The sequence below is a fragment of the Chelonia mydas genome, chromosome 1 (assembly GCF_015237465.2).
Source record: "Chelonia mydas isolate rCheMyd1 chromosome 1, rCheMyd1.pri.v2, whole genome shotgun sequence".
NCBI classification, from domain to species: domain Eukaryota; kingdom Metazoa; phylum Chordata; order Testudines; family Cheloniidae; genus Chelonia; species Chelonia mydas.
Genome location: NC_057849.1, coordinates 50358026 through 50372932, shown reverse-complemented (window position 1 = coordinate 50372932; position 14907 = coordinate 50358026). Strand labels below are relative to the sequence as shown.

Below are 14907 nucleotides of genomic sequence, written 5' to 3'. Positions count from 1 at the left end.
CCCTGAGAATACAGAGATTATTTTTTCAATTACAAATATATGATTTGCAAATCTAATACAAACCTGAGAGATATTTGGTGGCTGCAGATACCCTCTAGAGCATTTGACAAAGGTAGAGTGGAACGAAGTCCAGTGCTAGTCACTGTATATGTCAATTTGATTTAGAAAGACCTATCCAGTCTCAGATGAAATGTGAACTGTGATTGCCAGAGCAACAGTTCAGGATGAAAATCTACAGAAAATGATTAAGGATATTAGCACAGAGTGGCCAGCACAGCACGTTCCCAGCCTCTATCACCAATTCAGGGGAGTATTCTCAATACTAGATGGGATTTTGTTTAAAAGCACCAGGATTGCAATCCCTAAGGGGTTACGGAAAAATATGTTGAATAGGATTGAGAAATGTCTTACTTGATAATTTCCTCTCTGTTAGCAGCTTCTCTCGGAATTAATTACCCATGGACTAATTTGCCCCACCTGTATTTGGAGGCTGTCTAATGTTGTACCTGGAGGCTCCATGACTTAAGTTCCAACCACCAGAACAGTTCTAACACAGTAGCAGAAACACTCCAGCAACAAATTATCACCATTAAGACACTTTGATATGATGTATTATATTAACCTTAAGAAAATATATGTCTTCATCTTCCTTTATAGAAAATTTTCAATTTGTATTTTTTGTTATTTGCTAAACTACCAAGGTGGGTTTAAATCAGAGAGAAGTTGCTAACAAAGAAAATCATCAGGTAAGAAATTTCTCTTTCTATTGCACAGCTTCTCTCCTCATTTGTTACTCATGGGAAGTAGACAGCAATAAATCCCAAAAGTAGGGAGGGAAAGGATAAAAAAAGTTTAATTATTATAGTGGAATAATTGGCAGGTATGGAAGTTCCCCCATATAAAGCAAGAGCTAAAACTAAGGAATTACGTGGGCACCAACCCAGGAGCATCTTCCTCCCAAAGGATGTCCTTGCAGAGGAATGGTAACTTACTTCATAAATCTTCCTCAAATGAGGCTCATACACTTTTCCCCTCAGTGCCTCAGGTACTTCTGTGAATTGTTTCCAAGATGCCTAGCATGCCAGCTGATGCAGAATTTTAATATCTTTCTTGCAGCAGCTTTGAAGCCCTATGGCCTTGGCATTTTGGATACAAGATGAACAAAGTACTATTGGCATATATATTCCACATGCTTGAGATAGATCTTTAGAACTCTAGGCATGCCCTTTTATACCACAACTTTCCAAGGGTTAGAACAAAATGATGGGAGAACTATCTCCCTGCCATGGTAGAAGAGAGAACCTACCTTGAACAGAAAGGTTTCTGTAGTTATAAGAATAACCTTTTTCTGATGACAAAAGCAGTGTGATTCTTGTAAGGATATGGTAACTAATTCCAAAACTTGTCCTTTGGAGGTGATTAGAAAGTCCTGGCTTGTCTAATTTGTCCATGCAATTAAACTTAGCACCGGATACTCAAATTGGAGGATCCAATGTGCTGGGCTAGAAAATGCTGTATTGGCTGGTACCCACATTTCTATGGTGCTGAATTGTAGGACATCAACCAATCCTCCTGGAGAAACTCTAGTGTAGCTAAGATCACCAGAACTTTGGGATTATTATAATATTTGTATCACAACCATAACTAAATTCAGGACCCCACTGTGCTGAACACTGCACAAAGAGGCAGTCCCTGCCTCATACAGCCTTCTATTTCCCCTCACACCAGAACTATAAATGTAACCAAGCCAATGAATGAAACATCCTGGTTCAGTGAGGGTTAATGAAGAATCCATGCTGAACTATACTTCCTCGTCTGTTATCCCAACTGTTAACTGTAGATGTTCCCAGTCTGGATGAAGGAGTCCCTGATTCAGGAGGTTTGGTGTTTTCTGCAGGTACAGTGTTGGCTACGTAACAAGTCTAATGTGCCTTCTGGACCAGTAACAAGAGAACTTGAGCTATCACTCTTCCTCTTTTCTGTATCCTTTATGTGAACTGTCTTGAAAGGCACAGATTGTTCTCTACCCAGGACATTATTTCCATTGCCATGGAGAAGCTTTGACCTCTAGTTACGCCCTGGTTTCAGAAAGGATATAAGCACTCATGCCTCAATCATAAGCCAACCCCTAATGGGACGTAGGAGGAGAGTGCCTCTGTGAGTACCATAATTGTCCACTACATGGTTTCTTGCACCTTACACTGATGCAGCTGGTACTGGTCATGATCATAAGACAGGATTCTGGACTTGATGGACCACTGGTCCAACCCCATATGACCATGTTTCTGTCTTCTTTTTTAAAGAGGCGTTGAAATGAACTGAAATGATTTTGTATGATGAGATTTTGGAAATTTGTCTTCCAAGTATGCTTGCTTCTATAGTGAGTATGCAAGGGTCTAGAGTGAAAGTTGGGTTGACTTTCAGCAGGTTGTTGGAACTACCTGCCCACAAAGGGGCATTGGATGTTATTGAAGAATGACACCTAGCTTTCCATTGTATCAACCAAAATGTGTGACATTTCTTTGTTTTATATTAAAATTATTATTTATGACATTTCTTTGTTTTATATTAAAATTTTTAAGTTTAACATTTGGTTTAATTAGATGTCCTTATCTGGATCTTATGACACCCTCAAAGGAGGCATCGACAGGAAACCATGTACCTATTAGTACTTGAAGAGGAAAATATTTTATTAATATTGAGTTCCTTAGAAGCCACCGACTGATATCCTGTCCTTGAAAAGACTTGTAGGTGGTGGTGGACTTTTGTCTGTGCGTGTGCGATTCATGGCTGTTTACAAGGGGGAAGTACTCCACTATTCATCCTGGCACAGGGACCACAGAACAGAAGAGAGGTACTGCAACACATACCTTGACCATGGAAGTAGCTCGCTAGATGTCCCCAGGAGCCTGAAAGATGTCCCCAGGAGCCTGCCTACCTGCTCTTTGAGGCTGTCTAGGACTCAACTAAGTACTGGTTTTGTTCAACATCTTTATTTATGATCTGGATGATGGGATGAATTGCACCCTCAGCAAGTTTGTAGATGACACTAAACTGGGAGGAGTGGTAGATATGCTGGAGGGTAGGGATAGGGTCCAGAGGGACCTAGACAAATTGGAGGATTGGGCCAAAAGAAATCTGATGAGGTTCAACAAGGACAAGTGCAGAGTCCTGCACTTATGAAGGAAGAATCCCAGGCACCGCTACAGGCTGGGGCCCAACTGGCTAAGCAAAAGTCCTGCAAAAAAGGACTTGGGGATTACAGTGGACAAGAAGCTGGATATGAGTCAGCAGTGTGCCCTTGTTGCCAAGAAGGCCAACGGCATATTGAGCTATATTAGTAGGAGCATTGCCAGCAGATTGAGGGAAATGATTATTCCCCTCTATTCGGCACTGGTGAGGCCACACCTGGAGTACTTCGTCCAGTTTTGGTCCCCCCACTAAAGAAGGGATGTGGACAAATTGGAGAGACTCCAGCAGAGGGCAACAAAAATGATTAGGGAGCTGGGGCGCATGACTTATGAGGAGAGGCTGAGGGAACTGGGGTTATTCAGTCTGCAGAAGAGAAGAGTGAGGGGGGATTTGATAGCAGCCTTCAACTGCCTGAAGGGGGGTCCCAAACAGGCTGGAGCTAGGCTGTTCTTTGTGGTGGCAGATGACCGAACAAGAAGCAGTAGTCTCAAGTTTCAGTGGGGGAGATCTAGGTTGGATATCAGGAAACACTATTTCACTAGGAGGGTGCTGAAGCACTGGAATGGGTTACCTAGGGAGGTGGTGGAATCTCCATCCTTGGAGGTTTTAAAGGCCCGGCTTGACAAAGCCCTGGCTGGGATGATTTAGTTGGTGTTGGTCCTGCTTTGAGCAGGGGATTGGACTAGATGGCCTCCTGAGGTCTCTTCCAACCCTAATATTCTATGAAGGCGCAACGCAGTACCTCTCAGGGCTTTATTCCAGAAATCAGGATGATTTTGAACATGGAAATGGATTTTTCACTTTGTCCTGTAATCCCATAAAGGTGCAGCTTCATGGGGAGTGAAATCTTCCTGTGCCTCTCTCCTGATCACAGACAGCCTGAAGTGCTCCTATGGCTTTAATGTGGAGCCAGCCTGTGGAGTGGGGGATGGGTGGAGAGAGAGACTCAATTCTGATTTTCAGAGTCTGAGCCCCTTTCCCTGGCAGAGCAAGATTTTATGGCTGATGATCAGAAAACACAATTCTCATTCAGCTGCTGTCTGAAATCTGAGTCCCCTTCCCTGGCAGAGAGGGGTCCTTGGGCTGAAAGCCAGCCAGCCACAATTTTCAGTAGACTGCAGCCTGAGGCCAGGTTGTGGAGGAGGAGCAGGCTTCTCTGCATGCACAGACACACTGCAGAGTTGAGAAAGGTGGTAAGCATGATACTGACTTCTGCAAGAGAAACTGTGTGTAGGAGAAAAGCCCCAACAAACACTCCTTCGGGGGGAGCGGACAAAGGAGAAGAGGTTTAACCCCTGATTTTCACTCCACTTGTTCATTAATAATATTAATTGCTGCTTTGCAAAGGACACTCTTGCTTTTGCCTTTTTGGGAGTCTCTGGGATTTGCAGTTTATCCCTGAGTATCATGAGAGTTCCCTGATTCATAATGAAAGGAAGGGAGCTGTGTAGGAACCCTATTTCTCAGTGAAGGGAGCAGAGTACCCACTTCAGTATTCTGGTGTGGGGGAGGAGACTGAAACCTTTCAGGGTTTTTCCCCATCCAGCCCAGGTCTGGTACAGGACATACCACCTGAGCTGGCTGGATAGCTTCCTCCTCATCCTTATACTCTCCTCAAAAGCTCAGAAGCTCCTGATTGGGTGTTTTGCTGATGGAGTCTTGGCTCCTTGGGGCAGGAGGAGACCCAACATGCCAGTCTGACTCTGAGCCCTGGGCTCTAGCAATGCGAGGGTTGGCTGGCTGGCAAAGGCCTGGCATAATTCACCCTCTGTAGATCCTGTAATGCTACTTCACATAGGGATCACACTTTGATTTAACCCAGGTGTCTGCAGGACAGCTCTATTATGCCTTAGGGGGGAGGAGTCTTCTAGCAGGGAAGATCATGAGAGTGGAAGATCCAGGTAGTTGAAAGCACTAACCTGCTATTTACCCAATCCAGGGGAAGGGGGTGATGGAGGAGGAAGAGAATTATATGACATAACTACACAAAAATGAATAAAAATAAAGGTTTTAAAACAAAATGTTTGAGAGAAAGCAAACTGCCAACTTGTTCCACTGCCCGAGGCAGAAAATCTGGTGGCCTGAGCTGACGGGCAAAACGTAGTTCCAGAGCCTCCAGCAACAACACTGGATCACCTCCAAATTCCACAGGTGGGGGGCATCAGACCATGAGTAATGAATGAGTACAGAAGCTGTGCAACAGAAACATGAAGGTCATTTAGGGACTGAAAAATCTAAGCGAAGGGCTGGATATGTTTTATACTGGCTTTAAATGAACAGCGACATGGAGGAAGCTGTTACGGCTTGTCACATTTGACAAAAATATAGCCCGAGTCAAAGAGCCCTTATTAGTGGCATATGAAAAAAAACCTATGTACTCACTTCCCTGTCGCAGTCTTACTAAAGAACAATACAACTAAACTAAAAGTGATTGTGCATGTCAAATTTATTTCTGCCAGACATAGTATACCAGACGTATTGATGTCTGACAATGGGCTGCAGTCTGGTGGGCATGAGTTCAAGCAGTTTGCGGTGATGTTTGAGTTTAGACTTGTAACTGCTAGTCCCAATTATCTCCAAGCCAATGAGTTGGTGGAAAACGGTGTTAAAATAATAACTACTGAAAAAGACTGAAGAGTCACTCTGATCTGTATTTAGCCCTGTTAAATTACAGTGCAGCATCTGGTTTGAAACATGGTTTCTTAACTGCAGACATTTTGTTTAACAGAAAACTAAGAACTAGAATGCCTGTAATGGTAGATGCTGATGTTAGCAGAACTGGGGATTTGCAGAAGTATAAAGAGATAGACACAGCTAAAATAAAAAAAACAGTAAGGTCCCAGGATCTGCTCTCAGTTCATGAACATGATGCAGTGTGCATCTATGATGGAAATCAATGATTGTAAATAGTGGTATCCCATGAAGTTTCCCCAGTCTTATGAGGCTTTCACCCCAGATGAACATATATCATGCAGGAACAGGTGATCCTTTTGGAAGTTCGAGAAAGTGAGTGCAATAAGGGACACTGAGTTTGCCGTGCTGCCTGAGAAAGCCTCAGTTAGGCAACAACCACAAGAGGTTAAGACAACCAAGACCCAGGACATAACACTGCCTGAAGAAATTGATTCACCACTTCCTGACAACAGCAGTATTGATATTCAAGGGAGAACCACAAGTCCAAGTGACAGTACAAGGCAGCTCTGAGAATAACTGAACATTGTTAGCAAGTTGATTATAAATACTTGGAATTTTGTGTTATATTAATTTTAAGTGTTGTAACCCACACACCTCCTGGGTGTGGTGCTCAGTCTCCCCTCTAGTGGCACCGAGACTACTTAGAGATTAATGAGTCGGCTACAGCCCTAGCTAAGAGCCATGTGGCTTTTAGTTCATGCATTGAGCTTCAGAGGTTCCAGGTTCAATCCCACCCGCTGACTGGGGTCTGTCAGTGTTACATTGTTATTACTAAGTTTTGGGCTAGAAAGGATGATGTGGTATTGGAAACTGTATCTTTAAATTGCTTAGTTTCCCAGACTGGAAGTCTGGAGAAGGGTTGCTGCTGAAGCCTTCAATGCAGAGGCAGCTGGGAAACTGAAAGAAAGCCCTCTTTATTCAGTGACGAACACCTGGGGTCTAGAGCACAACTCTACACCACTGACAACAGCAAAGGCTGTCTAGAAGAACACCACTCATGGTGTTGAATATCTCCAGTCCAAAAGATGAATAATCTTTGTGCAAATAATGCAGGATAGAGCAATACTTTTGTCAGATGAATTAAAACCTACCCATTGAGTTGTCTGTTAGTTAAGGGGCAGGTGGTATAAGTTCTGTGTGTAAACAGCAGCCAGTACCAATGTGACGACCTATAGATTAAGCTTGCAAAGATGAATATCTTGAGCAATAAGCAATCTGAAGACTGTGAACCTAAAGGTCCTCATCAAATCTAGGCCTGAGATATCCATATTCAGCATCAGCAGAAGACTTTGGCCTAATGTAGAAAAATGACATATCCCTCAAAACAGGAAGTTCACTAACTGTTTACAGAGGGATCTTTTAAAACAAAAGAATTCCTAAGGAATAAAAGTATCTGATGTTCCAGAGATGGGTTACATGTACTACAGCACCAAATGAAGCAGGCATATCGAAAGGAGACAATGAAAAGTATGATACTAGTAGACCAAATGTCCTGAGGCACAATCTGGTGACAACTAAAGTATTTAGCTGAAACAGGGAGACGTGTTAAAATGTCCCTGCAATTAGAGAAAGAAAACCCTAAAAAAATTAGATATTGTCTTAGGTAAGTACCAAAAATTCAGAAGGTGTTCAGAATGAAGGAATTAGCATTCTGGAAGGAAGCTAGAAATAAACGAAGAAATACTGGAACTGCAGTGTCTGACGCCCACGGGATATAAGCTGATCTCATATTTTTATGACGAGAATGAGCCAATCCCATTAAGCTAGATGAAAGGTGAAAAGGAGTAAAAGTGTGTCTTTATGTTTTGCTATGATAGATTCCGTCCTGGAACTAAAAATTTGGATCTTTCCTCAAAAAGACCTCAAGTTCTTGGCTTGAGTCTCTAGGGTTAGGTCCAAGTTATGTCACCCAAAATGTCACTGTAGTTGCTGAATTATCTGAAAAATCTGCAGAATCATATGTTCCATAAAAGCCAAGAGATTCAAGAGGGCTGGACCCGGCTCCAGAACCTTTTCTTCTGGTCTGCAGCTCCCTCTGCAATTAAGAAATGGATCCGGACCATATCTGGCTCCCTGCTTAAGTTAGAAGGGCTGGGAAGGAGCTGCAGCTCAAGTAGGTGGAGTTTAGGAGAGAGCTTGAGCAGGGTTAGGCACAGGCACTTCAGTGTTCCTGTCTTTCCCCTTGGTAACAGCCACACAGGTGGTGACAGTTCCAGAATGCCCCAGAGCCTGAGTTTAAGGGAGGCTCCTTCACTGACAATCCCCTGCCTTCTCTCTGTGTTCCAGTCCCTCTTGCTGTGAGCCATCAATATCTGGCTCAGAGGAGGCATCTTTAAACCATCTTCCTCCTGCTTCTGTAGTTGCCAAGTCGCACAGGTTCAGAGAAGTGCTTCCCTCCCTCAGCCTTTCCCCTTCCAATGAACAAGCACTCAGAGGGGAATGCCCCAGGGGAAGAGGGAGGATGAGAGAAAAGTGGGGAACAGGGAGGTTGAGAAAGTGGGAGAGGATGCCAATGAGCAGAGAAAAGAAGGTGAGTGGGAGGGTGTGATAAAGAGAATAGACTTGGGAGGATGAACAGCCCCAGTGCTGCATTAATGGACTGAAGAAGAGAGGTTCCACAAAATGCAGTAATTGTCTTTATTTGCTTTATTTAACTGTGGTCTCTAGAGAGGCACATTCTGCAGCCAGAGAGGACTGTAAAATTAGCGTCTTGTCAGGGAATGCTCTACTCCTATAGCTCCGAAGTGAAAAGGTAATGTGGCCCTCACTACAGAACAAGTTTGACAGTCCTGCCTTACAGCATTAATGATTAATATGTTTCTTGTATCCAAGATTACGAAAGCTGGTTGTAAACAGAAAAAAGCCTAAATCCAGTTTGTGTATGTATTATTTAATAAAGTCTGTTAAATCTAGGTAGAGGTCAGCTTCAAGCAATTGATTTTAGAAGGATCCATCAAACCAAACTTTTTTTTTAAATGACTACTTTCTCATTATTGCAACCCCCCTGAGAACATCAAACAGCTACTTTCAAAACACCTGTGATGAATATTTAACATCAACATTTAGACTATAACTTGAACCTAGACTTCTTCACATGCTCTGGATCCGCCATGATGAACATACCTGAAAGTAAAGTCACCACACCTGAGGAAAAGCAGTAACCTTTTTTTTTTTAAAAGCAACAAATAGAAGGTGTAACTAAACACTGAATAGACTCTTCTTAAAAAAGTCTACTATTTTGTGGCAGGGAAATTTAAAGGAAAAAAAACACACAAATGCTATTTATTCATGACCCTGCTGTACTTTCCCTTTGATACAATGGAGTTTGTCAATATACCACTAAGGAAGGAAACAAAATCATTTTGTCTGTACTAAAACTGGAGTGAAAAACATCTATCTGTGAAGTGGAAAAAGATAAAATTGATAGTTAAATATTACTTACAGCCTTTAAAAGGCTTTAAACAATATTATATAAATGATTTCCAAAATATATATTATTTCTCTCATATAGGTAAAGCAGAAAGGTATTATTGAACAAATTAGTTCTCAGACCAGCAGTGCTAGGTTACATAATCATGCTTGTGGGAACTTATTCTCTCTCGTGGAGTAGTTAAGTAAATGCTTACTAATGTAAGTTGCCTACAGTAAGAAGTTATGCAAAAGGTAATCTGAACTGCAATTCACTTCTGATTTTATGGCTACTTTTAAGGCTAATCATTGTCTACTCTCTGTAGAGTACAATTAGCATAACTGAAATATTTTATGTGGCATATTATTGAGTTTATCCATACTTATTCTTGTTTTTCAGACCTTTTAAAGATAGATTATGTTAATATATTCAAAATTCATACTTTGTAAATACTATAAAAGTTCACTCAACCTTGAAGCATCAAACTTCAAAAGCAATTTGTCTAGCCTTTTCTTATCCTATTCTTTGGAAATCTTGTCTGCCCTTTCTGAATCCTAAGATAGTAGTCATTCATTGTTCACATTTTTCCTCATGCTGCTTCCAGTATTCAACCTCATTCTGTGTTCCATTACCAAATAACCAGACAGCTAACAGTATGGCATCCCAAGAGTAAGCATATCAACCATTGGTAGTTGCTTTCTCCAAAGGCAGCATATGCAGGGGTACAAAAACTGGGAAGATGTAAGGTAAGAAGAATTTATTATATTGGATCCCAAACACAATACAACTTGTATCTATTCTACACCTGTGACACACACCATGAAACCAGATCTTACTTTTCATACCAAAAACATTTGTGCTAAAGATCTTTAAAATAGTCTTTGGACATGTATTATATATACTAAACATGAGGCTAGCTTGGTTCTAGAGAATCCAAGCTTCCAGGAATCATACCCACTTCTTAAAAGCACTTCCTTACCCATCTAGATGCCAAACCTCTTGGATCTTACATAAGTTTTATTTTGTGGAACCAGTGGACAGGTTTCTTTCACATGCTCCTTCTTGGGACAATTGGCTACTCCCTATGTGTAGTGTCAGGGCCTCTTTCAAATACAAAAGATCTTCAGGAAATAAGTTTTTCATTCTGCATTGGGAACTGGGAAAAAGCTTTTGCCATTAGAAATGCTACCCTGACAACACAGGTCTAGACATCTCATGAACCATATTATGGTAGCTAAGGAACCCCTGAGTATTCCCTAGCAACTGTGTGTTAGGAATTACCTGGCATGCCAGTTAGCCTGTGGCAGCTAGGGATTATATTTGTGGGGTCCCTTGCTACCATGTAAAGGTTTATGGAGAGTTCTATGCCCCTGCAGTCACTACACTAGCACTGGCAGTGGAACATTTTCCCCGTATCTGCTGCCAGACTGGGAGATGTCCTAGTTCCCCAGTGACTATTATGGATTTGAGGGAGGGGCAGTGGCTCTTACCTGGTAAGGCTAAAACTGTAGATTAGGGGAGCAACCACGTCTCCCCCCGAAAACCCAGGCGAGAAGCTATTTGGCCCCAGCGGGAAATGGTAGATCACCTATCACTTCCAAGAAGACAACTGGCTCATGGCTTGTGGAGATGGTGGCCTACAGCTATGCAAACAGCAGCTCAGATTTATATCATCATCAACTTGAGCTGGTTTTCACAGAACACAATAGAACTGAAACCCACCTCATTTTGAGCAGGGATTTTAAAGGAACACTTAAGGTTGATGAGCCCAAAATTACACCTCACTTTTAAAAAAAAAAAAAACTACTGTATGTTGTTCTCACTGAAATCTGCATTTTTAGTTAAATAGGAAGCACCTTCCCATTCACAGAAATATTAAGTCTAAATAGAAATGCAACATCTGTTTTTACACTTCTTACTTGCACTGGTTGTGTTGATTCCTCCATTACATACTTGAAAATAAATGATACACATGCAAACATAGTGACAATAGGGTGAGAACAATATACACAGTATTTATGAGATACCTTAATAGTTATGGACATATAATATTCATTATACATCTATTCTAATGAGGCTTAACTCTAATTCCCTAGAACATATATTAGAACCTCATTTACTGTATTGTCAATTAAAGTACAGTTTAGTACTATTATATTTTGTACTATTATATTTTGAACCAAATTTTCAAAATATGTTTGCAGAAGGGAGCACGCACTTTTCTCATGCCCAACTTGGGCATGAGATATGCTTGGGTACACATGTGCAAATATTTGACTTGTGCACGCAGAGTTTGGTTGCACACACTAGGTATTGACCTTGTTTGTCTGTGAGGATAAAGATTTACCAGTGTATTGTATCAAAGTATATACTGATTATTTATACAGAAATAGTTTAGTAGATAGGGCACTAGTCAGGTGAGCTGGGTTCTATTCCTTGTTCTACCACTGACCTTCCGTGTGATCTTAAACAAGTCATTTTGCCTCTCTATGCCTCCTCTCACCCTTCATCTCTCTTTTCTATTTACATTGTAATGTCTTTGGGACTGGGACTGTCTCTCACAACCTGTTTATACAGCAACTAGCCCAAAAGGGGCCCCGATCCTGGTTGGGGCCTCTAGGCCCTGTTGGAATACAAATAATAGTGCTACATGATGATCAACAAGCATAAGTATCTACAAATTATCTAAAACAAATTTTAATACAATATTGTGTTGATGGGCTATGGAGAGCATTGCATCTGCACATCATGTACTAGAAGAGGAATCTCCACACAGGAAGACTTTTGAGGAAAAAAAAGAGAGATATAAAGAAGACAAAAGTTCTCTTGAAATGATTCCCACCATCAGCACATCCAATTTTCAATTGTACAGAAATGGCTGATTCATTTTAAATTTTGAAACAAATGTTTATAATTACAGATTTATGATTACAGCTTACCTGTGAGAGACTGCTCCCCAAGCACCATGTTTGTTTGTTAGGATATTCAGTATCTTCTGTTTCAGCTGATTGGCAGTAACATGATCGCGATGTTTAGCAGCACTTATAAGGTGGTCACACATCTTTTCCTCCTCTCTTCTATCAGCAGCATATTGAGCACACTGTGACTAAAAAATTTTTAAAAAACAGTGAATAGTAAATAGAATAATTTAGGAAGTGCCTACAAGTTGCTTAGGACTGATTTTCATATATCTGAATTCTCCTTTCTACCTACATCTTAGTCACCTTTGTTCTCATTAAACTCAGCATTTCTAGGTACCGTAGATGAGAAGCACCTTACCATTCACAGAAATATAAAGTCTAAATAGAAACACAACATCCATTTTTAAACTCCTTACTTGCACTGGCTGTGTTGATCCCTCCATTACATATTCCCGGGGAATATAAGAGCATTAATGCTATGTTAAGGTTTAGAAATTAAGTCATCAAAAGTGAGGAAATGCAGAATTACAATGAAAACACACTTAACTCTGCCTCTTCGTGCTTATGTCTTAAAATATGGCCTCTTTTTAGATTATAAATTATTTGCCAATTAATACCTTATACAATACTTTATACTCTGTAATTTCTTATTCAATATTGCACATAGAAAGCTACAACACTGTACCAGACAGACTTAGCTTGACTTTTAAGTCTCACTAAGATCTACAAAACAAGATCTTAATAGTTCACAAGTTCAGTACTTTTATAATTATGGATCTTAAAGTGGATCTCCATTACCTTTGAAATTAAATGTCTATTTCCTTAATCTCCATATGTTAAAACATGCAAAACACACCACAAGTTACATACAGGTAAAAACAGTTGGATAAAGTGTTAAAGGGATAAAAAAATCTATCAGAAATACTGGAAACTGAAAACAAAGCTAGAAATAATTATTTGATCATGTTGCTTTCAAAATCCATCTCTCAAGGAATTTCAATAATTATTGCCATTTCCGTTACAGACTGATTGTGAAAAAGATTCCATTATCGAAACACTGTTAACTTTAGTTTCTAATACTTTTGTTCTCTTTGTAGCATACAGAATTATACATTTATCTACTTTATTCTCAAAAAGGGACTGAATTCAAATTCTCAATACTCCTTTTAGTAGGGATCTGTTTGAAAAGTCTGAATAGGGCAAATGTGTCTATGGCGATTAAAAAAAACAATATCACAGTTTTTTTTACAGAGATATGTCATAAAAAACTACATTATTCTCAAATTATTTTGAATAAATTGTGTTGGTTATTTAATGTGTGTGTGTCCAATGATCATTTCTGAATAAAATCCTTCATTTTGAACTAGGTGTTCTTAAGTTTATGCATTCCATAATAATTGATTGTTTCCCATTTTAAAACAAATTCAATGAAGATTTAATACTACCTAAACAAAGTACTATATAATATTGATTATACCAGCAGTTGCAATTAAGCTAACATTCTACTGGAGACATCTTATTGCATTTCATGAATTCAGGTGTGCATACTTCTATACATTAGTGTTTTTATTACAGAAAATGGCAGTATTTGGTAAGATTTTAACTATGTACTTCAGCTACTGTATGTAAAACTATTACTGCAAGGCATCTATTTAAGACAGGAATTACATTACTTTTAAGGGGTTAATTCATTTTTTCAATTTATCTTCATGTACAGGGAAGCACCAATTAGTCCAATGATCTGCCTCAGTAATGAGGTTAATATTTCACCAACTCATTGGACAGTAAAATTAAATTTTCATTTTTCTTCCTGAACAGTTACAGAGACTAGCAAAATGAATGTTAACTGGAAGCAATCATTCTGGAAAAACTGGACTCTTTCAATAATAGCCATAGTCATAAGACAAAATTCACTAGTGTTAACTTTACACACCCTTATGCTCACATCTACATACCCACATGCACCCACACTGTGTCACTATATAACTTTAGTCCAGTAGTTCTATCAGTAATGATATAATTGAAGTTTGAGAGGTAAAAGTGAGAACTTGACTGGTAAAATACTCATTCACTTTTTTTCCTGCCGCGAACAATAATTGGCACACTCAAAATAATCAAATATTTACAAAATAAATACATTTAAATATTGTTTAATAAAATAAAACTGATTTATAATTTAAAATGCAGTAGATGGTAAAAAACTTTCACACATCTTTTAAGTGGGATGCATGCTAATATGATATGATGCCTATGTAACATTATTACAACATCAATATGTAAAACTGTTTCAGACTTTAAGCACCATCTTACTTTAGGTATATCTAAGATTCATAGCGGTACATGATTACATTTAATTTTTTTTATTTTAATTACTTACAGATTTTATCTTGCCAATTTCAAACATATTTCTAAGGCTTTTCACAAGACAATAAGTATAATAAAAATGTTATAGAGAAATGTCTTGGTTTCCTTACTAGAAAATAAGATTGACTTAAGGCTGTTCCTTTAGGGAATTTAGTTAATATTCTAAATCTTATTTGCTAACAGAAGCTGGAAGTTAATTGAATTTTCTCATTTTGTCTAGAGTTCTGACAGATCTTATACCTCAACATATTCTTCAAAGAGCAGATAACTCAATCTTCTATTGTCATTTTAGGTTACTGTATGATGCCCTGATAAATATCAAATGTT

General features: G+C 39.5%; 1 protein-coding gene across 7 annotated transcripts in view; it reads right to left on the bottom strand.

The window, feature by feature from the left end:
* NBEA (neurobeachin) overlaps nt 1–14907 on the bottom strand; it is an 837833-nt gene that overhangs the window by 347729 nt on the left and 475197 nt on the right. For all 7 annotated transcript variants that reach the window (XM_027833036.3, XM_043531828.1, XM_043531837.1 and 4 more), the window contains one exon: nt 12235–12401. In XM_027833036.3, the coding sequence (XP_027688837.2) occupies nt 12235–12401 (167 nt within the window). The remainder of the gene's footprint in view (nt 1–12234; nt 12402–14907) is intronic.